This window comes from Anomaloglossus baeobatrachus, chromosome 1, assembly GCF_048569485.1.
Source record: "Anomaloglossus baeobatrachus isolate aAnoBae1 chromosome 1, aAnoBae1.hap1, whole genome shotgun sequence".
Classification (NCBI taxonomy): Eukaryota; Metazoa; Chordata; class Amphibia; order Anura; family Aromobatidae; genus Anomaloglossus; species Anomaloglossus baeobatrachus.
The window spans coordinates 531,210,914-531,235,515 of record NC_134353.1 but is presented as its reverse complement, the minus strand read 5'-3'; the positions used below and the strand labels follow the sequence as shown (position 1 = coordinate 531,235,515).

Below are 24,602 nucleotides of genomic sequence, written 5' to 3'. Positions count from 1 at the left end.
GCATTGTGCTATATGGGGGCTGCTTAATGTTATATGGGGGCTAAATAGTGCATATGGGGGCTACATAATATTATATGGAGGACAATGGGGGCTGCATAGTACTATACCCCCAGAGTTGTATGTTCCCTCCACCCAGGTGCTGTATACCCCCTCAGATCTGTATGCTCTCTCCACCCAGGTGCTGTATACCCCTTCAGAGCTGTATGTCCCCCCACCCCAGTGCTGTATATCCCCCAGAGCTGTATGTCCCCCACCACCCCAGAGCTGTATACCCCCAGAGCTGCATGTCACCCCCCACCTCACAGCTGTTTGTCCCCCCACCTCAGAGTCACCGCCCTCCTCTAGAGCTGTATGCCCCCCATTGCTGTATACCCCTTTCCTCAGTAATATGTATTTCCCCCAGTAATGTGTATGTCCCCAGCCTCTCTTGTGATGTATATACAGCAGTGTTAGTGTGCTCTGTGTGCGGCTATGTCTGTTATACAAGCCGGGAGGTGAATGAGGCTGTTGCCGGCTTCCCAATATTAGAAATATATATACTGGATAAATATATAAAAATAGTGTGTGTGTGTGTGTGTGTATCTATGTATGTCAGTGTATATGACTGTGTATAGATTTGTCTGTTTATATGTGTTTTTGTGAATTTCTCTTTAAATAAATATGTGTACGTATGCCTGTATGTGTATGTATCTGTGCAGGGCCGTCTTTGGGGGTTTTGCTGCCCTAGGCACTGTGAGTGGTGGCGCCCCCTTCTGATCAGTCAGATTAAGGGTATGTGCACACAGCATTTTGTTTTCAGACAGATACGCGCTGTAACCCGCCCAAAAACCCCAAACTCTAAATATTAAAGAAATGAACTCATACACTGCAATGTAAACGACTTGCTGTCCATATGTTCAGTCTTTGGAGTTTTTTAAGCGCGTCAGGTTTCCTCAGACATGAAGCGACTGACAGTGACCATTATATGGCGGCTGCTGCTTGGATGCCGCTTACTACTTCATTTAAAAAATAAGTAAAATCCAGTAGCTAAAAGATGTTGAAAAAAACAACCAAGAAGCAACAGCAAAAAAAAATAAATATATATTTGCTTCAGGATAAAATGCTGACTGTCCTGAAGCGTATTCTGTCTGAATAATTCCGGGGGTTCACAGACAACTACAAGACGTGTGCACATTCCCTGATAGAGCCCAGAGCCTTCAGATAGTAGTTAAGACCTGCATACACATTAACCTAAAGTGGTCTAAACCCGCCAATATCGACGGGTTCTGCTGACAGCCCAATGTGTATGGGGGCTCTAACTTCTGATTGTCGGGGGGAATAAGGCTCCAGCATGTCCGATTACGGAGTGTAGATCCTATTATCCTCTAAATGATAAGCTGCTGCCTGAGATGTCCAGCAGCGGCTCTAATAAAGAACACAGAAATACTTGGCAGAATGAGTGCTCCTGTATATGGGAGAGCTGAGCAAGATAGCTGCCGGCCTAAAAATCAGACCATAGTGTATGGGGGCTTTAGTCTCTTATTTATTAGGCTGACAGACATGCAGATAGCTGTATTTTTAGTCCAGTACGCTGACCTTATGTTTTAGGATCAAGACTGATAAAGGTAAAGATTACAACAGCTACATGACTATCACCAGAACCATCATCAGTACAGTAATACATAACTAAAACCACCCTAAATACAAGAATACGTAACCAAAACCACAGTTAGTACAGTAATACATCAATAGAACTACTGTCAATACAGTAATATCACCAAAACCACCCTAAATACAATAATACATCACCAAACCCACCCTAAAGACAATAATACATTGCCAAACCCACCCTAAAGACAATAAGGCATCACCAAAACCACCATCAGTACATGAATACATTGCCAACTTCGTACAGCAATCATGTGCAGTGTCAGGTTAGACCCATAAACATATATGTATTCCATTAACGTAGAACTCTCAGTATGTCCTTAACAATGGTAAGGAGATGCTGGTAGTTGTTACCAGCCATCATTAAACTGTAGACCATATAAGAACCTCAATACTGATTAGTCCCAGGCAGTAGACTTAACTTTTGGAGGAGATCTTATATGTTTAGGTCCATTAATTCTGAGATTAGAAGGGCAGAGGTGGGCTTAGTAGGGAGAAGGGGCATCATGGGGTGGGACTTGAGACCCCCACCAATTGCTCAAAAGACCTCTTAAGTGCACAGCTCAGGAGACCGGACTATGAAATTTTACTCCCGGAATCCATTCTGTCTGCATGTTCTGGTTCTCGGAAAAACTCGGGGCCACTGTAGTCAGACCCCCAGCGATTGGAAAGTTATTCCCCATCCCAAGGATAGGGGGTAAGTTTCCAATGTGAGAAAACCCTTTTAAAGCATTGACTGATTCCAGCAATGTGTCACTTACTGAGCTGTTTGCTGTCATTTTCTCTGCTGCAGATCTTGCAGTTATACAGAGCTCAAGAATATGCTGGACTACCTGCAGCACACCAAGATTAAGGAAAACAGAGCAGTGTATATGGGCTTCATTAGGAGTGAAAGGCAACAACTTCAATAGGTATGCACAAATAAGAAGAAACAGAAGTCTTTACATTTGCCTAAGTATCTGTATATCCCATGGTCAATAATTAGCGATAATAAAGCTTTGTGCACTATAGCGTTTATTAGACACAAGGTCCATGGGATATAGAATATAATAAAACACAGGACAGGATTTGACAATGACAGGCGAATAATCCCCATGTGGGGCCACATGCGATCTCCCCCTGTTGGTAAGCTCCCTGTACTGCGATCTCCCCCTGTTGGTACGCTCCCTGTACTGCGATCTCCCCCTGTTGGTACGCTCCCTGTACTGCGATCTCCCCCTGTTGGTACGCTCCCTGTACTGCGATCTCCCCGTTGGTACGCTCCCTGTACTGCGATCTCCCCCTGTTGGTACGCTCCCTGTACTGCGATCTCCCCCTGTTGGTACGCTCCCTGTACTGCGATCTCCCCCTGTTGGTACGCTCCCTGTACTGCGATCTCCCCCTGTTGGTAAGCTCCCTGTACTGCGATCTCCCCCTGTTGGTACGCTCCCTGTACTGCGATCTCCCCCTGTTGGTAAGCTCCCTGTACTGCGATCTCCCCCTGTTGGTACGCTCCCTGTACTGCGATCTCCCCCTGTTGGTACGCTCCCTGTACTGCGATCTCCCCCTGTTGGTACGCTCCCTGTACTGCGATCTCCCCCTGTTGGTACGCTCCCTGTACTGCGATCTCCCCCTGTTGGTACGCTCCCTGTACTGCGATCTCCCCCTGTTGGTACGCTCCCTGTACTGCGATCTCCCCCTGTTGGTAAGCTCCCTGTACTGCGATCTCCCCCTGTTGGTACGCTCCCTGTACTGCGATCTCCCCCTGTTGGTAAGCTCCCTGTACTGCGATCTCCCCCTGTTGGTACGCTCCCTGTACTGCGATCTCCCCCTGTTGGTACGCTCCCTGTACTGCGATCTCCCCCTGTTGGTAAGCCCCCTGTACTGCGATCTCCCCCTGTTGGTACGCTCCCTGTACTGCGATCTCCCCCTGTTGGTAAGCCCCCTGTACTGCGATCTCCCCCTGTTGGTAAGCTCCCTGTATTGCGATCTCCCCCTGTTGGTAAGCTCCCTGTACTTCGCTCTCCCCCTGTTGGTAAGCCCCCTGTACTGCTAGCCAGTGCTGTTGTGGGTCTCTATGGCTCACTGATTTTCTAGCCTGTGATTATCTGACTCTGGTCAGTACACTGCTGTAAGTAAAGGCTGGTAGGTGTTTCATGTATAAGCTTGGTTCTAGCACTCAGCACTTTGTATATCAGGGAGACAGTATATGAATTACCCTACATGTGGCCCCACATGGGGATTATTCGCCCGTCATTGTCACATCCTGTCCTGTGTTTTATTATATTCTATACTCCATGGACCTTGTGTCTAATAAAACTTTTTATGTGCACTATAGCGTTTATTATCGCTAATTATTGACCATGGGATATACAGATACTTAGGCAAATGTAAAGACTTCTGTTTCTTCTTATTTGTGCATACCTATTGAAGTTGCTGCCTTTCACTCCTAATGAAGCCCATATACACTGCTCTGTTTTCCTTAATCTTGGTGTGCTGCAGGTAGTCCAGCATATTCATGAGCTCTGTATAACTGCAAGATCTACAGCAGAGAAAATGACAGCAAACAGCTCAGTAAGTGACACATTGCTGGAATCAGTCAATGCTTTAAAGGGGTTTTCTCACATTGGAAGCTTACCCCCTATCCTTGGGATGGGGAATAACTTTCCAATCGCTGGGGGTCCGACTACCGTGGCCCCGAGTTTTTCCGAGAACCAGAACATGCAGACAGAATGGATTCCGGGAGTAAAATATTTCTGCAGCACACCAAGTAGTCCTGAAATGATAACTACTGCTGATTAAACAGTGATTTTATCAAAACTACACTAAGCAGCCCAGTAAGTGACAACACTGGAATCAGGATCTCTGCCCCTACATTATGCTGCTCTCAAATTAGGTGGCAAAAACCTGGTGACAGACTCATAATTCTCCTCACTAAAGAGTAACCACCCTAAGTAAGCCCAAGGCTGTGCCCAAGAATAAATAACTGCCCATCACTGAGCTCACAGCACAAAGAATGACCTCACACCGTGTCACTTATAGTATACAGCCTCCACATTCTCACCTATAACATTTCCACTACACTGCCCCCTCAAATGAAAACCCCCACTGTCCTCACCACTGAATTATACCCTCCAGACCTTCCTCACTTATGAACTATGACCCCCACTGTCCCCACCTCTCCATGCAGCCCCCACTTCACTGCCCCCCTCATGCTGTCCACACTCTATAATAAACCTTAAGCTTCGCATTCTGTATACCGAGCCCTCCCAGGGTCCTAACTGAGCGCTCCCCGTGCTGCTCCTTCTCCATATCAAGCCCCCTCCATACCAAGCCCACCATGGTTCCCCTTCCATACCGAGCACCCCCCATGCTTCCCCATTCTCCATACCATGCCTCTCATTCTCAATACTGCAACTCCCATTTGCTATACTGTCCACCACCCTCATTTTCCCTCCCCCACCCCCCCATTTTCCCATTCTGCTCCATCCCCCATGCTGCGCCCCCACATCATGCTCCATCCTCCATGTTGCACCCCCACATGGTGCTTCATCCCCCCATCCTCCATGTTGCACCCCCACATCATGCTTCATCCCCCCATCCTCCATGTTGCACCCCCACATCATGCTTCATCCCCCCATCCTCCATCTTGCACCCCCACATCATGCTTCATCCCCCCATCCTCCATGTTGCACCCCCACATCATGCTTCATCCCCCCATCCTCCATGTTGCACCCCCACATCATGCTTCATCCCCCCATCCTCCATGTTGTGCCCCCACATCATGCTTCGTGCCCCCCCATCCTCCATGTTGTGCCCCCACATCATGCTTTGTGCCCCCCATCCTCCATGTTGTGCCGCCACATCATGCTTCATCCCCCCATCCTCCATGTTGCACCCCCACATCATGCTTCATCCCCCCATCCTCCATGTTGCACCCCCACATCATGCTTCATCCCCCCATCCTCCATGTTGTGCCCCCACATCATGCTTCGTGCCCCCCATCCTCCATGTTGTGCCCCCACATCATGCTTTGTGCCCCCCATCCTCCATGTTGTGCCGCCACATCATGCTTCATCCCCCCATCCTCCATGTTGTTCCGCCACATCATGCTTCATCCCCCCATCCTCCATGTTGTGCCCCCACATCATGCTTCATCCCCCCATCCTCCATGTTGTGCCCCCACATCATGCTTTATCCCCCCCATCCTCCATGTTGTGCCCCCACATCATGCTTCATCCCCCCCATCCTCCATGTTGTGCCCCCACATCATGCTTCATCCCCCCCATCCTCCATGTTGTGCCCCCACATCATGCTTCACCCCCCTATCCTCCATGTTGCGCCCCCACATCATGTTCCATCCCCTCATCCTCCATGTTGCGCCCCCACATCATGTTCCATCCCCCCATCCTCCATGTTGCGCCCCCACATCATGTTCCATCCCCCCATCCTCCATGTTGCGCCCCCACATCATGTTCCATCCCCTCATCCTCCATGTTGCGCCCCCACATCATGCTTCACCCCCCTATCCTCCATGTTGCGCCCCCACATCATGTTCCATCCCCTCATCCTCCATGTTGCGCCCCCACATCATGTTCCATCCCCCCATCCTCCATGTTGCGCCCCCACATCATGTTCCATCCCCTCATCCTCCATGTTGCGCCCCCACATCATGTTCCATCCCCTCATCCTTTATGTTGCGCGCCCCCCCGGGTTGCTTGTTCGGCACGGTCTTCAGCTGTACAGCGCTTACCTGCTCCAGGCTGCATCTCCCGTTCTCCACGGTGGCGGTGGCAGGATCTGACATCTTGCTCGGCGGCGGTTCCATCTCCCGTCCTCCTCTGCGCGGCGCTGCCTCACGCTGCTGTGACCTCTGCACAGTGAGCGCACGGCAGCACGTCGGGGCGGGGAGCTGATTCCAGCTCCTCTGACCCCGGAAGTGCCGGCACGCTCACAGTTTCATTTATAGTCGCGTGTTATAGACGCGACTATAAATGACTGCGGCGCCCCCTCCCTCCTCCAAAAAGGCGCCGGATTTAATAAAGAGTTTGGAGGAGGGAGGAAGATTTATTTTAAAAAAAAATAAAATTAAAGTTTTGGTCTGGGCGCTGCCCCTCTGGAAGGCGCCGCCCCAGGCACGTGCCCTCAAGTGCCTAATGGCAAATACGGCCCTGTGTGTATGTATCTGTGCATGTGTATGTGTGGATGGGGCCCACTGAGATTCTTTCGCCCAGGGCCCAGAAACACCTGGAGCCGGCTCTGCTAGACCCCACTCCCACTATCCCCACAATAACTGCCCTGTGTATGGGGCTCTAATGCCCTGTGTGCAGGGAGAAGTGATACATACATTACACCAGACCCCACTCCCATTCTCCCCACAATAACTGCCCTGTGTATGGGCTCTAATGCCCTGTGTGCAGGGAGAAGTGATACATACATTACACCAGACCCCACTCCCACTATCCCCACAATAACTGCCCTGTGTATGGGCTCTAATGCCCTGTGTGCAGGGAGAAGTGATACATACATTACACCAGACCCCACTCCCATTCTCCCCACAATAACTGCCCTGTGTATGGGGCTCTAATGCCCTGTGTGCAGGGAGAAGTGATACATACATTACACCAGACCCCACTCCCATTATCCCCACAATAACTGCCCTGTGTATGGGCTCTAATGCCCTGTGTGCAGGGAGAAGTGATACATACATTACACCAGACCCCACTCCCATTCTCCCCACAATAACTGCCCTGTGTATGGGGCTCTAATGCCCTGTGTGCAGGGAGAAGTGATACATACATTACACCAGACCCCACTCCCATTATCCCCACAATAACTGCCCTGTGTATGGGCTCTAATGCCCTGTGTGCAGGGAGAAGTGATACATACATTACACCAGACCCCACTCCCATTCTCCCCACAATAACTGCCCTGTGTATGGGGCTCTAATGCCCTGTGTGCAGGGAGAAGTGATACATACATTACACCAGAGCCCACTCCCACTATCCCCACAATAACTGCCGTGTGTACAGGCTCCTCCAGCACATAACACGCCCCCGTTACCGGCCTCACCACACAACTGTCAGTCACACCGTGACCCCTGCACGCCGCGCACAGCCGCCCTCAGTCAGGAGAGCAGACTGTGACGTCACCAGTCAGCTGACTGCAGGAAGCCTCCGGAGACCGCGCATAGTCAGGTGGGCGTGGTTATCCGTCTATAAGTGCGCAGACGCCCGAGGAGTGCTCATTCCTCTCTGGCAGTTTGTGTGAGTTGTTGGTGGCAGTGCGCGCCTGTGGTGGTTTTGGTGCTGATGTAGTGAGGTTTTTACTTGTTTTCTTGAATTTATTTTTTTGTAGGTATTTCCCTAGTGACATGGCTGAGACAATGGAGCAGCAGCAGCAGCAGGTAATGTTTCCACCCTGGTATATATTGGGCATGGAGGGAGCAGATGTAGTGGAGCTTATAGTCTGCCCCTTACTGTGGGGTCTGAGCCCCTCACTATTAGTGCAGCAGTAGGTGGCTCCTCAGTGCCCCTGGTATATGCCCTGTGGGAGGCTCTCTGGTATCTGCCATCTGCTGGTGCCAGGCTGTGTAGTGCCCCAGGTGCACAGGATCTGCTGGCAGTGCCCACCTCAGGTCGGGTTTGGTGCAGGTCTCCAGGTGTTGGTGCTTCCATGTGAGGATTATGGCCAGGACTGTTCTGTAGCGCTGTGTGGAGCTGTAGAGCAGTACATGATCTGATCACTGATGGAAATGGCTGTGCTCCTATGGGTGTCTTCCTATACCTGCAGTCTGTGCTGTGGTCAGTGCTGGCATTGAGCAGGTGCTGCAGTGAGTGCGGCTCATCAGCTTTAACCCCTTAGTGAGGGTCCTGAATTCTTTATTTTCAGAGATGATCTAATGCATATGTGATGCATGTAAAGGGATCTGTCAGCAGGCTCTCACCCCCGTAATGTGCATGTAGATTCCAGAAATCAAGCTCAGCACAACCTTTACATGGCCAGTCTTTGAGAAATCAGTGTTTTTAATTCATGTGAAAATGAGGTTGTGGATCTGACACCTGTCACTCCAGCTCTGCCACCGCTTACTACTTCATTGAGAGCTCCATTGCCTGAGGTTACCCAGCATAGAGGCTCATTCTAGCAAGAGGTGGTGCTGGGTGAGGAATAGAGCTGGAATGGTAAAGGCATGAAGGCTACCATAACCCTTCAGCCTTATTTGCATATGAAAGTGAGGCTTATTTAGAAATGAACAGACTCCTAATGTGAGGGGTCTTCTGGATTTGTCTCTGAAAGCTGCATGGGCATGTAAACAGATTAGTTGGTTTTGAAGTCTGGATTTCTCCACTTTTCTCTAATGGCTCATTTAGACAAGGTGGTCTTCATGACATATTTAGAAGTGTCTGATAAACCATTATCTGCGTATTATGATTGACAGCACATCTCTAGTTGCCTACATGCTGATTAATTGTTTAATAGAGATGAGCAGACCCATGCACATTTGGGTTTGTCTAATATGGAATGAGAAGTTATATCTGGAAACGAAACCTGACCCAAGACAACAAACCCCATAGAAGTAAATGGGGACAAGACTTTCTGTGCTGTAAAATGGTTGGAGTAAGGGCTAGGTGGCTGCTAAGGGGTTAAGAGCAGTGTGCCCACGTGTGCGTATTGCATGCAGTTACGCTGCGTTCTGCACTGCAGCGTAACTGTGCAGGGGATGCAGGACACATGCAATCTTTGTGCATAATCCATGCCCACGTTGCGTTTTAGAACGCAGCGATTTGCATGCTGCTAAATCACTGCGTTCTAAAAAGCAACATGTCACTATTGTGCGCTTTGCATGCTGTCTCCATTCTGTCTATAGGGAGAGGCAGCATCCAGAGCGCACGAATTCTGCAGTCGGCAAAGTTTCAGAACGGAGCTTTTCAGCTGCGCTCTGAAGCGGACGTTGCAGTGCAGAGCGCACAAACGTGGGCACAGCCTTATACATATTTCCTGGAAGATTACACTGCAGTCACACTTCTCCTGGCCTGCTCATTAAGCTTCATGAATATTCACTTTTCCCCTGCCCACTGTGTGCCAGTGTCTGCAGACTGCTAGATATGCCCCCCTTCTTTTAGTATCTGATTTATTGTATGGTAGTGTAAAATAACGTAATGAATGGCATGTGGTTTTGCCATATTTTTGATTACCAGCAGGGGTAAAACTAGCTGCAGCCTCCAGGGGACTGCTTTCACACTGTTTTTCTAACATGCCTCAATGCCTCATAAATGTTTTTTTGCTGCGAAAGCAGATCCTGTTTTGCAAAGAAACGCATGTTATTTTCCAGGATCCTGTCACTTGAAGTTTATGGGCGGGCATTGAAGTCATGTCATCGGGAGTGAGGGGAACTGAATGTGATGGACTGGGAGCCGGCATCTGACAACTGCAGTAAGCTGTAACCAAGGTTAACATCGGGTAACTAAGAAGCGCTTTGCTTGGTTACCTGATATTTATCTTGGTTACGAGCGTCCACTGCTCTAAGGAGGGGGGAGGGGGAGAGAGGGACTGATCACGCCAGGCTGGTTTCTGGGCATGCTCAAGCAGGATCCTGTATCAGCATGCCAGCGTTCACATGCGTTTGCGTGCTGTTTAGTCAGGATCCAGCGATTTGCAGTATTTGGACGCAGCTCAAAAATGCTACAAGTAGCGTTTTTGGAAAGTTAAACTGGAAGTTGCTGGATCCTCACTATAACGCACGCAAATGCATGTGGACGCGAGTCCATTGCAAATGCACTGAAGTGAAAACATATTTGCACTGGATCTGTTTTTGCGGGTGGGGGGGGATAATTTCAGGACGCATGTTAAAAAGACGTAGTGTGAAAGCAGCCTTACTGTGGCTGTTTATGAAAAATAAAGATCCACCCAATTTATTTAAATTAAAAAAGTGCTGTATTTCTTTTTATATTCTTTTTTTTTTCTAACCAATCCATGGTAAAGCTGACTGCTGGTTATTCAGTTTCAGAAGGTCTGTGGATATTGCCCCATAACAGCCTAAAAATACTAACCTGCAGCCAACCCAGACATGGCACATTCATTAGATGTAACACAACTCATCCTGATGTAGTCCCATGACCGGACTGCTCTGGTGCTTTGTCCTGCAATCCAGCAATGGTTCAGCTCAGTTAATTGAGCAGCAGGCAGCCCTCAGTTGAACCCTGTCTGATTGCAGGACACGGCTGCACAGCAATCCCCAGTGTGAACTCCAATGATCAGACTGCTGTCCACAGTTCAGTAATCTGGCAGTGGATTCATCAGTGGTCACTTGGTATCATGGGAACCTGGCTGTGACATCCAGTGCACAATCCCAAGAGATGGTTCCCACCTCTCCCCAAACCTGTCTGATCTGTTACCTTCAGTCCATATGCTTTACCCTGTTAGTGGCCTCCAGGTCCCGCACTCCTGTGATCCAGCATAATTAGAGGTTTTATTCTTGAGGAGGGGATGGATGCGGCAATGGAAATTGGGTAAGATTGTTATTGGTAAGCATTTATTGCTATAGAAGTAATGCCTTTTCCTAGGTGCATCTTTAGGATCCAGTGATCATTGCAGCATGCCATGTTGTTGTAAAATGGAGACTAAACTGATTAGTCTGACCCTGGGGATTTAATCTAGTTCATGGAAGAATTAATTTTAATGAAATTTATTTTGAATGGAATTACCAGACTGTACAAGTGATTTGTTGTTCTTTTTTTCTTGTGTAGAATGTGGTGGTAAGGTTGATAAACCTCCCATTTGTGAGCTCTACATATGACATGGTGTCCTCCACCTACGTGACCACTAAAGACAACCATCCCTACCTGAAGTCTGTATGTGACGTCGCAGAGAAAAGTGTGAAGAGCATCACTTCTGTGGCCATCACCAGCGCCATGCCAATCCTGCAGAAACTCGAGCCTCAAAGTAGGTTTAGCGTCTCGATGGTGGTCACTGTCAAACATGTCATTCTGTGGTAATCTGCGCACCGAATGCTTGGTGGGTTGCTGCAAGGCAACTTGTCCTGAAGATCAGCAAATTCATCTGCAAGTGGAGTACTGAAATGTACAAATCTGTATTTTCCAGAATGCAGACTTGTGGGTTGTTTGGTGTTTTTGTTTTTTTTCAGCCTTTATGATGCAGAGCCATAGTCTACTTTCCAATCCTCACTGCTTCTAGTAACCCTGAGCCTTTCACAGAAATGGGATTTCCTGCTGATGTCCAGGATGGTTCAGTGCAGCCAAGGTTATGGTGCATTTTCTTGGACTTTTGAGCGCTTGCAGATCAATCCCCTGCTGACTCGGTGGGCAGTGATTGATCCCTGCATCTGGCCAGTTGCCTTTTCCTAGTCTATTGGGACCAGAATCTGGCACAAAGGGGTAGGAGCAAATCTTTATACTTGCCTTGTCACCGGTGCAGCTGTAAGCTCCCACAGTCACTCATTCACTTCCAAGCCACTCATTACCTATTTTGAATATGCCTTCTTTCCCCACCCACCAGCATCTGATTGGTTGCAGGCAGACATGTGCACGCGCACACAGTGATAGCATGTCTGATGCTTCCAATCAGATGCTGGTGAGCAGGTATATATTGTACCGTAAAATTTCATAGGGGCCTCACCATATTATGATACTAAGCACAGCCTACAGCGGCTGTCAGCCCCAGCCATGAGCTTATCTTGGCTGTGTAGCAAAAGAGGAGGAAACACATGCTGCTTTTATGTACAAAAGTAGGTAGAAAAGTGTACAGTTCCCTGATAAAGCCAGACAGCTGGGTTTCTCAGGCTGAGAAGACTCATGCTTGTGGTGCCCCATTCCTCAGCCAAAAAGAAGAAAAGGCAGCTGGCAGCTGCCCAGGACTGCTGCATTCATTAGATGTTACAATCCTGCCACTTTACCTGGCTCTTCCTAATTGGTGTGGTGGCAATTGGGCTAACAGGGGCTTAATTACAGCCCACAGCTGCCACGAAGCCCTAGATCAGTAATGTGAGGCATCTCAGACCCCCTCCATCAGTAATCTGTTATCAAAAGAAGCCCCCCAAAATCCTTATTTTGAAATGAAATACAAAAAATGGGAAATGCACCTACTGGTAACTCAGTTTCCAGTATTCTCTCATGACAGCACTACAGGGGGTAATCCCCTTGACCTATACAGGGACAGGATCAGAGGTTAAAAGACCCCCTCCACCCTCCAGTGTCTTTTTCTAGTACTTGCAGAGGGGGGGATACACTATTTATACCAACAAATACAGTTTATTTTGCCAATGAGTTACTAAGAGGATGGAAGTAAGGGTGTTATCCTGAGGGACTAATGGAAACTGAATTACCAGTAGGTGTAATTCCCATTTTCCAGATCGTTCCACAGGAGCAATACCAAATGGCTCAGGGGGGTACAGAAGCCTTAAAGTGGTGGTTCACCCTTATCTTTTTTTAACTTTTCACTATCAATGTAAATTCTTATTGTAGGTCTATTTTCACTTCCTGCAGAGTAGTGCTACACAGGTGAGTATATTTTATCGCAGAGCACAGTGTGCATCTGCAGAGCAGTGTGTTTTCCCTGGCTGTGCAGAGATGGAGCTGCTGCTGTCATTGATGTGATTTCTCTGTGCTTCGATAACATGCAGAGACAGGGAAGATGGCAGGGAGGCGTTTGGGTGGAGTGCTGAGTGGGTGTGATAGATGCAGTCCTACAGGCCACTGCAAAGGATCATGGAAGTTGTGGGAACTGAACCCAGGAAGTCAGGAGAGATATTAACCCCATCAGCTGGAGCCAACAATGAGGATGTGCTGCTAGAGAACAATAAAAGGTAATAGTGTTAAAATAACGTGTGGAAAGGAACATAAGATTTCTGAGAAAAAAAGTGTTGTTTACTGGACAACTCCTTTTAGGACCCAAGTCCCAGGCAAGAACTTGGTTAGATATAGTAACCAATTTGTAAACTCCAGAAATCTGGATAGTATGATCAATCTGAAACAATATGCACTGCATACAAAGGTTTCTCATTGAGAAGTAACATGCCTGTTTTAGGATCCAGAACACCCAGAAATTGCCAAGCCTGTTCCACCAGAGGTCACATTCTGGCCCCAGAAGTCCAAGGACTGTGCCTTGGGTAATGATGGACCCGCCATACAGTAACCTAGTCCTATCCTGAGCTGGTATAAAAAAACAAACCCTCTACCACCTGGGGCAGACTGCCTAACTAGGAATGGACTATACTCCATTAGTGTATAATTGTCACTAGTGTAGACATATACACAGCCTTCAATGGTGACCAGGGAACATCTAGAGGAACGAGGGTCTCTTTAAATCCCAGAGTGATTCTTCATTTGAGAGCAGGGAGACCCTAGATTTTCTTGTGAGACCAGTGAGCCTGAGGTAGACTATGGAGCTCTCTGCCACCAGATGAGGTGTCCTCTTGGTTATCACAATTTGATTAATAAATACCAAATGCAGCCTTTCTTTATCTTGCTTGATCAATATGCATCCACCCAACGCATTTCATTAGTTACTCATCAGGGGAGTCTTAAAGAGATGCTCTGCATTCTGTCAGTATCTTTGTTCCTGACAGGGCATAGATTAGGATATTAAAATGCATATTAATCAAGCAATATAAAAGGCTGCATTTGGTATTAATCAAATTGTGATAACAAAGCGGAAGCCTCAGCTTATATTTTTTTTTTTTTTTTTTTTTTTTTGTACCCAGTTTATCATGGTAAGACCTTTACTTTTTCTTTGCCGGGACCCATTTAATGTGAAGGGTGGGATCCTGGGCTACTATAAAAAGGTCTGTGGTTCTACAATTGTCCTATTGCGCTATATCCAATTTTCTCTAGAAGGCGATTCCTTTGTGAAAAATGTGACTTGTTAGCACTGGACTGCTTGGCAGGGAGGGTGGGCTCGGGGGAATCTCCATTCTTATAGCAAGTGATGGCTGAGGGACCTTTCTTAAAGGTGTTGGCCCTTGCAGGGCTGCAATCAGGGCATTACTACTGTGCCTGGTGTAGGGGGCCCGGACAGGCCCAGGGTAAATACTTATTTTTATTAAGCCCCCGGCAGGATGGGCCCCTCCTTCACCAGGCCCCAGTCACAGTTGCCCGGTGGTGTCACTTCACCTTCTTATGACTATAATCACTATTTGCATGTGACAGGGCGGAGAATGCAAATTGGCCATCTGGTGGAGTGGAGGCAGTCATTGGAGCAGGGCGCCGGCACATCATTGCTGGACCTTGCAGCAGTGTGGTGAGGTCATCACTCTGCGACCTCATTACCCTCCTGCATGTAACGGCGGCAGAGGTGGCTAGGATGCGGCAGCCAGCGGGACAGGTAAGCGCTGTGAGCTGAAGACATTCGCCAGGGTGTGTGAGGTGGCCCGCCCGCTCATCTCAGACCGGGGGGGGGCCCACTGCTCTCAGCCTGGGGTAGGGGCGCTGATCCCAGACAGGTTCAGGTGATCTCAGACTGGGGGGGCCTCCCAACCCCTGCCTTACCTCAGCTAGATGCATGGGAGGGCGCTGAATTGCATCAAGGGCAGGTGAGTATAATGTGACTCATTTATGTGCTGTCTGTATGTGTTGTGTAAGATGTGTCCTGCATAGTGTGCAATATGTAGCTGTGGGTGGACGTATATAGCTTAATCTATGGCTGAGGCTATGGCTGAGTGTTATTGCAAAAGTAGCAGTGAGGCTAGGAAGTTTGAGTGGTGGAGGCGGAGCTGGGGGTTGAGCCTGGGCAGAGTCCCAAGGGGGCCCGAAAACTTTGCCAGTATGGGACTCCTAGTGGCGGCCCTGGTCCCTTGGTAGCTTGACAAGGCTGAGACCCCTGAGCCTGTAATCCTTTAATCTGGTTAAATTTGCACCATGCTAGGAGCACCTGTCATGCAACTCTCCTGAAGGGACAGGATAAACACTGGAGGTAGGGAGGGGCATTTTAATCTCAAGTTGGTGTGCAGTCATGGAATATGACTGCCTACTGAGTTTTAGGCAGACTGAGCCTTGCGATCAGCTGTGACATCACTCTGGTTAGCTACAGCTGGAGGTTCTCACTGCCTTCCACCTGTGACCACAGGTAACCTGACCTCTGGGGACCTCAATTAACTCAAGTGAGATCACTGAAGTCACCTGAGGTAAAGTTAACCAACCAAAGTCTTTTTAGTTTTTATTTCTTCTCACTTACAGATTAGTAATGTGGGAGTGAGGTCTCAGCTGCCTCCTATTACTAATTTGAGTCTTGGTGGCAGCTGTGAGCTGACATCACCCCTGAAACCCCCCCCCCCTTAAACTGCAATCTCAGGGCAATCAGCAAGAGCCAGGTAAAGTACCAGCAATCCTGGGCAGCTGTAGGATTTGTAGCCTCGGCGGAGCCCAAAAAGCATGACTCTCCCTAGCCTGAGCATACCAGCCCCTAGATGCTGGGCTCTTGGGTATCAATATTGGAGGGACTGCACATGTGTTTGGATTTTTTTGTTTTTTAAATGCAGTTTTCTGTTTTGAAACACAGGAAAGATAAGCACATGGCTAGGAGTTGTAGCCATAAGCTTTCTGTGCTAGGGGGACCCTATGTTTTTACTGTGCAATAGACCTGGTCAGTAACTGCAAGTGTCAGTCACTAAGTGTGTGTGTGGGTTTCTGACTGCAACCACAGCAGTGGGCAGGGGAAGCGGTGCATATGTAAATGAAGGTTATGAGTAGCCCCAGAAGTGAATGAGGCCACGGGAGCAGTTACAGCCACACCAGTGACTTGGTTAGTATTGCATACTCATAATTTTGATTTCTATTTTTGAGTCCCAGTCTGCATTTTGTAATCACAGGCTTCATTTTTTTTTTTTTTTGGTCACCACCCAGATTCAGCATGTGTACATCGCCTAAATTCAAATAGAATATCTTCTCGGCATATTTCCCAGGAGATGCCACACAAATTCCAAATTTGCCTGATTCACTCACCTTTATTCTTCACACTAGAAACATAAACAAGGCCTGTATCATGGAAGGGCTGTATCTTGTAACCTACAGTCCATTCTCTCCTAGCATCAGAAGTATGCATAGCACCTTGCCAGTATTTGCCAGAACTCTGCTGGCATCAATATGTAGATGTAACTTTGTTCTTTTCCCCTCTCCCTTCCCAGTTGCTCTGGCAAACAATATTGCCTGCGTTGGACTTGATAAAATTGAAGAAAGGTTGCCTATTCTGTATCAGTCTTCTGAAAAGGTAAGCTACTGAAGTCATGTAGAGCCTTAAAGAAGGTGTCCACTACTTAAACAACCCCCATCTCAGTCCCCTTGTTTGCTCACATAAATAAATGTGCCTATACTCTTCTCCAGGCTCCACATGATGACCCACTTGCCCCATTACCAATCTCCACTGGCGTCCTTCTCCCCACCTTTGGACATTTTTGAGCAGGAAGTCAGCACAGCGCTCACATCCTGCTGAAATGTCCAGTTGGGGAGATACTGGGTGCTTATTGGTCGCGGGTCCCGCATGTCATGTGGGCCCTGGGAATGTGGCTTGACATCTCTGCAACTTCACCAATGGGGTATAGGCTTATTTTTACAGGGGCAGTCTTAGTGGACACCCCCCCCCCCCCCCCCCCCCTTAAACTTTACCTACTGTCATATTAGAGGTGTCATCTTGTACATTTTAGGTTGTGGCTAATGCCTCAGAAGCAGTTGTTGGTGCCAGAGATGCTGTTATCCATAGTATCACAGGAGTAGTGGATAAAACCAAGGGAGCTGTTCAGGAGAGTGTGGAGATGTCTAAGGCTGTTGTAAATGGCAGCATTAATACTGTTCTGGGAAGCCGTGTAGTGCAGATCATAAGCGACCGTGTGGACTCTGCACTAACTAGGTCTGAATATCTTCTGGAACAATACCTGCCACAAACAGATGAAGAGCTAGGTAAGCGAAACCTAGCAAGCCAATGGTGACCCAGCCTGGGAAACTTGCCTACCTTTGTGGACAGGGTACGTGAGAGTTGTTGGTTTCAGGCCAAAAAAACTAGCCTGACTAAAGGGTAATTTCCATTTTTATAAATGGGCACAAAGTTTTATTTCTTGTGACCTTTGAAAGGCTGGTCTGTCACTGAATGCCAATTTAACCAACTTCCCAACTAAAATGCCCTAGATTTGGCTAATATCTTACTGCATTTCTGGTGATGTCTAAAATGTGATATCACAGGAGGCTGCCTCAGCTTCATGCAGCTTCTCTCACCATATTAATCTTTTAAAGGGGTGCTTTGGTTTGTCATCCCCCCCCCCCCCCCTCCATCTTTGTAATCACAATCTTAATGTTTCTGCATTTTGTTCATCCAGCTAATGTACCCAGCTAAGCTGTTAATATATGGGCATTACAAATTTCTTTATAGCGAAGGACACAGCTGAAACACAAGGCATTGAGATGTCCCAAGATAAGCCTGGCTACTACATGCGCCTGGGATCCCTCTCTACTAAGGCCCGCAAGCGTGCTTATCAACAGGCCCTGACCAGTGTGAAGGATGCCAAATGCAGGAGTCAGGAAGCCATTGCTCAGCTCCAGAACACCATTGACCTGGTTAGTACATGTAATTCAAATGTACTGAGAAATCATCTACATTAAGGCTACGCTCCATTGCTGCTACATGGAATAGAATCATAAAATTTGTGTACTTGGTACTCATATTCATGGTAGCCCATCAGCCACAAGGTGACCTTTTCTGGTACAACCTAGAGCCAATAATCAAATGACTCAGATTAAAGGTCTACAAATGGTTTAATGTACTTGTCCTACAAAAGTACACTTGAATCAACAGATCTTGGCATAAGGGCCAATTGAATGTTTTAACATGATCCTGTGGTATCTCAATTGTGGTGTAGCATCCAATCATGGCTATATCTGCCCATTGCAGAGTGTTCCAGTTCATGGTCTGCACAGCTCTCAGCCCTGGGGCAGTGGGAGAGGTGCAAGGTGCCCATAACTGACAACAGCTGGGTCTTGTAGATGCTGCTTTCTGAACATCTAATAACTTCTTACCAGTCTGTCACCTCTCCAGTTCTGAGCTCCTCAATGTCCGTGATAGCCAAGCTCAGGACTGAGGCAGAAACTCTCCTATGGTCTGTTTAGTCTGTGCACTCAGTGACTTGTGCTTCTCCCACCCAGTACTCTACATTAAAAGACCGCCACTACAGAATATTGCAACAGCGCACTTTAAAAGGTTTCAGTGCAGGTTTATTATCAAATTGCAGAATTTAACGTTCCAAGATGAAACAAGTTAAATGTTTACTGTGGGCATCCCTCCCCTTTTTTAAATGGGATTCAGCATTCATTGAAACCTTTGACTAAGCATTGCTATCAGCCCAATGTAGAGAAGTCTTAACAAAAACCCTCTCCACCAGTGCTTCTGTATTCTGTACAAGGGGTGATTCATAAAAGGATGGTGCAAATATTAAAGGCCTCTACTCTTACATCTTTTGAATTGCCCCACTTGTACACACAGCAGCTTGTATCTATTCACACTTGCCTTTTTCTGCTAAAAGGTGCCGTGTGGTTTGTTTTTACTTGTAATTTGACACTTCTTGAGTTTAACAAATTGATTCTTATCTGGAAAACTTTGCAGATTAGAGATCTTGCACTATAATGTAACCAAAAACCAGTCCTAAATTTTCAATGTATAGGTTAGCTTTCATATGAAGAATGCTGTCTGGCTGAATCTTGCAGATCAGCTTAAGAGATTGCAGTTGTTCCTAAGGAGATCCCCTCTGTAATGGGAAATTCCTCACTGAATATGGTTTTGTTTTTAACACTATGAATTTTGATAATGGTTCAGGGCGTCCTTGCTTGCCGGTCAGTGATGAGGGCAATCTGACCTGTTGTCCAGAGCTCCAGGCTCCGGGAGGCCTGTGGTCAGATTGCCCTCATCACACGCTGCATGCTGGGCAGGGAACAGGACAGATCCTGTAGCGCCACACAGTGTAAGAGCGGAACGCAGGAATCTCTCCTCTGTACCCTGCCCGACACTTTTCTATGACACGCACGCGCCCTGATATCATCAGTACGGCGTGCGGGTGTCAGTTGAAAAGTTCCCGCCCGGCATGAGAAGAAGCTGAAGCGGCGGGGCCTGTACGGAGAGAAGCAGCGGCTCCTAGGAGTACAGCATCGGCGCAGCCTGGGCATGTGAAAGAAGCTGCTCAGCGGGGGACTTGTACAGAGGTGCCTGAGGAGGGGACAAAAAGAGGTGAGTGGTTATTAGTAACCTGTGAAGACAATGGGGGGGGGAAGGGGGGTAACTGACAAATATTTGGGGTGTAGGATATGAGAATGTAGTTTTACAGGTGTGGTATATGGGGGGGGCAGGTGTAGTGTAGTTTTATAGGGGTGTAGTATAATACAGGTGAGTGCTATTGATTTCTGAAATTTGACAAACACTTGCCTGACAAGCATAATAATCTTGGTTCTGGCTCTGATATTGAGGATATTTCAGGGTACCTGAATAAGCCAAATGTAGTGCATATAATCTCACCTGCTTATATACAACTTTTCAGATTGAATATGCAAGAAAGAACATGAATAATGCAAATCAGAAGATCCATGATGCTCAAGAGAACATATACAACAAGTGGGTGGAGTGGACAAAAGGCTCCAGAGAAGATGCTGGTGGAGAAACTGAGGGTGCAGAGGTAATGACATTCCCTTGAGTCTTATGCTAGGCATCATCTGTGTACTGGAAACATAACATTTCTTCTCCTTTCAGCAGATTGAATCTCGCACACTGGCTATTGCCCGGCATCTTGCTAATCACCTGCAAAGCACATGTCTGTCTCTGGTCTCCAGTGTCCAAGGTCTTCAGCAAAACCTTCAGAACAAGGCTCAAAGTATTAGTGCCATGGCTGCAGATATCTATCAAAACTTCCACTCTGCCTCTTCCTTCAGAGACATGTCTGACAGCCTCTTAACCGCCACTAAGGACAAGATTACACAAATAAAGGATGGTATGGATGAGATGATAACCTACTTTATAAATAACACTCCACTAAATTGGCTGGTAGGTCACTTCACTCCAGAACTGGCTGGTAGCCAAGATAAGGAGGAAGAAATTGATGATGGAGGCTCAGACAAAAAGTAAAACCCACCTGAACTGTCAAACATCACTGACTTGTCATTTGTTTTCCATCTCCTTGCTTTCCCCTTAATCAGAGGGCCAGTATCTGGCAACAGACCATGGAAGATGTGAAGGGGGTTGGCGGTCATTGACCCTTGTCTTTATTTTTGTCTTCACAAATCCAGCTTAACTGTAACCAGCATCACTAATGTATAACCCCCAGTATGTAACTGTTTTAATGCACTTTTGTATGTTAATAAAATACTGCATTGACTTGTCTGTCAGATGTGTATAAACTTCACAACCATAGTTGATGGGTAAAATCTGTGGTCTGAAGGCAAGCTTTAAACTTCCAGATTACTCCATGGAATCTTTAGAATTCACCTCTTTTGAAGGGAGGAGCTAGAGTCACACTGACAATGCAAGTTCTTCTAAGACCCCACTGGCAGTGCTTCATAGAACTTCACAATCACCAGCTACAATTTCTGTAATGGGAGAATCTGAAAGCTGGCTCTAATGCAGGGACCATTTGTTGCAGTTACAGCCATCACTTACTATAGATGGAGCGGTGACTGAAGCAGTGCTGTTTCCACCCCTATGCCTGACATTATTCCCCCTCAGGAGTGGTTTTTTTAGTTTTTGTTTTCTCGCAGCAGCACTGCTCTCAATATGGGGGCAGGTCCAGAACCATAATAAAGGGAATCTGTCTGCATACATGTTAATCTCAGATGTAGCAAAAAACAGCTGAGGACCTGAATCCAACAATATAGCACTTTAATTACTGGTTGCAATCATATACTAGGATGGGGCTACATTACTCCATAACAGTGCATCATGACCCCTCCCTACTATCCACCTCTAAAACCTAGGTATGCCTTACAGTCCAGTATTGCCCTTACAGTCCAGTATTGCCCTTACAGTCCAGTATTGCCCTTACAGTCCAGTATTGCCCTTACAGTCCAGTATTGCCCTTACAGTCCAGTATTGCCCTTACAGTCCAGTATTGCCCTTACAGTCCAGTATTGCCCTTACAGTCCAGTATTGCCCTTACAGTCCAGTATTGCCCTTACAGTCCAGTATTGCCCTTACAGTCCAGTATTGCCCTTACAGTCCAGTATTGCCCTTACAGTCCAGTATTGCCCTTACAGTCCAGTATTGCCCTTACAGTCCAGTATTGCCCTTACAGTCCAGTATTGCCCTTACAGTCCAGTATTGCCCTTACAGTCCAGTATTGCCCTTACAGTCCAGTATTGCCCTTACAGTCCAGTATTGCCCTTACAGTCCAGTATTGCCCTTACAGTCCAGTATTGCCCTTACAGTCCAGTATTGCCCTTACAGTCCAGTATTGCCCTTACAGTCCAGTATTGCCCTTACAGTCCAGTATTGCCCTTACAGTCCAGTATTGCCCTTACAGTCCAGTATTGCCCTTACAGTCCAGTATTGCCCTTACAGTCCAGTATTGCCCTTACAGTCCAGTATTGCCCTTACAGTCCAGTATTGCCCTTACAGTCCAGTATTGCCCTTACAGTCCAGTATTGCCCTTACAGTCCAGTATTGCCCTTACAGTCCAGTATTGCCCTTACAGTCCAGTATTGCCCTTACAGTCCAGTATTGCCCTTACAGTCCAGTATTGCCCTTACAGTCCAGTATTGCCCTTACAGTCCAGTATTGCCCTTACAGTCCAGTATTGCCCTTACAGTCCAGTATTGCCCTTACAGTCCAGTATTGCCCTTACAGTCCAGTATTGCCCTTACAGTCCAGTATTGCCCTTACAGTCCAGTATTGCCCTTACAGTCCAGTATTGCCCTTACAGTCCAGTATTGCCCTTACAGTCCAGTATTGCCCTTACAGTCCAGTATTGCCCTTACAGTCCAGTATTGCCCTTACAGTCCAGTATTGCCCTTACAGTCCAGTATTGCCCTTACAGTCCAGTATTGCCCTTACAGTCCAGTATTGCCCTTACAGTCCAGTATTGCCCTTACAGTCCAGTATTGCCCTTACAGTCCAGTATTGCCCTTACAGTCCAGTATTGCCCTTACAGTCCAGTATTGCCCTTACAGTCCAGTATTGCCCTTACAGTCCAGTATTGCCCTTACAGTCCAGTATTGCCCTTACAGTCCAGTATTGCCCTTACAGTCCAGTATTGCCCTTACAGTCCAGTATTGCCCTTACAGTCCAGTATTGCCCTTACAGTCCAGTATTGCCCTTACAGTCCAGTATTGCCCTTACAGTCCAGTATTGCCCTTACAGTCCAGTATTGCCCTTACAGTCCAGTATTGCCCTTACAGGTGTTCTCTATTATGCCAAAGGTTTAGAAAGACATGGACCAGACATCCAGTCATATTTAGTCTATTGCTGCTAGGCCAAAATCTCTGCACATGAACATGAGTTTCTTATCAGACTGTATGAAACCCAGTGCTACATCAGTGAACCCCCTGGGTGGGTCCCTAAACTGGAGCTTGTGGAAAGAGTAGTCCAGCTACTTTCATGGGTTTTGGGTCTGTATGGTGGCCCTCATTGCATTGATGGTCTGTACGGTGGTGTGGCCTGGAACCTTGAGGACCTCGCCTTGCAGCATAGGTGTTGAGGTGCATTATTGCTGCAGTGATTGGTGCAGTGAGAAATCCTTTACTTCTATGCCATTGGAGCTCCAAATTAATAACATTTGTTTTACAAGTGCTTGGAGAGCAACACAGGACAGCCAAATGAGGTGTACTGAAGGTATGGTTTTATTACATCATGTGACCAGCTTATATAGAACATCACACAAAAATTACCATGCACCAATTAGAGCTGCAGGGGTGTGTAGAAATGTGCAACTTCACAGCCCATCAGTGTAAATTGAATCCTATGACCTTATTTAGTTATACTACAAGATGTAGTCTATAGAATACAAATTAAGTTGTATTCTCTTACAATCCTTTTGTGACTAATTATGGCCATATCGGGAGGTATATAGAAGTACGCTACCCACATCCTCAGGACTCTCCTACCTGCCACAGGTATCTACCTAGATACCCTTAATTACTGTATTTTTCGCTTTATAAGACACACTATTGTTCCCCCAAATTAAAAACCGAATATACGGGGCGTGTACATATATAAATTATACACTGCAGGGTCTGCTCTTGAGCGGTGCTGGGGGCAGGTGATAGCTGTGGGCGGCAGCGTTTGATCTCCTGCTCCCGCACATATAATATGCACAACTGCTGTCCATCAGCAGTGTGGTGCTGAAACTGCATCACACTGAGGGGCTGGGGAATATTAGATCTGCCTGCGCCCTCCTTTGATCGCACATTATCCCCCCCCCCCCCTGTTAGAGATGGGCCCCCATGCTGCTGCCCATAGTAAAATAAAAGCTTTATTTACCTCCAGGGCTGATCTCCAGTCTCCTGCTGCTGCGGTCTGTGATAAGACATGTAGAGATGAAATCACTCTGCTGTGCCGATCACATGACCGGCAGCAAGAACCAGGAAGTAGAGGAAGCCGAAGCTCAACTGCGAGGTGGGATGCACGAGGAGGGACAGCGCTGAGAAGGTAAGGAAAGTGTTTTGTTTTATGGGCAGCAGCATGGGGGGGGTGTATCTAACAAAGGGGAGATGTGCCATCTATAGGGGCCATGGGCAGCACAGGGGGATATGTCCCAGCACAAGGAGGCTATATTCAATATAAGGGGGCCATAGCCAGATTAAGGGGGGCTAATTTTAGGATGAGGGACATATACCCTATATGATGTTAGACGGACACTGGCATAAGATGGATCCCATTTAACATTAAAAAAAATTCTCTTCCTTCACCAAATTTGGGGTTGCGTCTTATAATCAGGTGCGTCTTATAAAGCGAAAAATATGGTATATCACAGCACTAAAGGATCTCTTGTCTTGTTTCCGTATCCT

General features: G+C 47.2%; 1 protein-coding gene across 2 annotated transcripts; it reads left to right on the top strand.

Annotated features, from left to right (window-relative positions):
• Positions 1-7,989: 7,989 nt before the first annotated feature.
• On the top strand, positions 7,990-20,944 carry LOC142296092 (perilipin-2-like). Of its 2 annotated transcripts, none has more exons than XM_075339332.1 (7): positions 7,990-8,032; positions 11,373-11,568; positions 16,763-16,845; positions 17,279-17,531; positions 17,998-18,182; positions 20,150-20,284; positions 20,362-20,944. In XM_075339332.1, the coding sequence occupies exons 1-7, from the start codon at positions 8,000-8,002 to the stop codon at positions 20,728-20,730; spliced, it is 1,254 nt and encodes a 417-aa protein (XP_075195447.1). In that variant the 5' UTR covers positions 7,990-7,999; the 3' UTR covers positions 20,731-20,944. The 2 variants fall into 2 exon arrangements, with proteins under 2 accessions (XP_075195447.1, XP_075195437.1); XM_075339322.1 differs by having other exon boundaries at positions 20,359-20,944.
• The last annotated feature ends 3,658 nt before the right edge of the window (positions 20,945-24,602 follow it).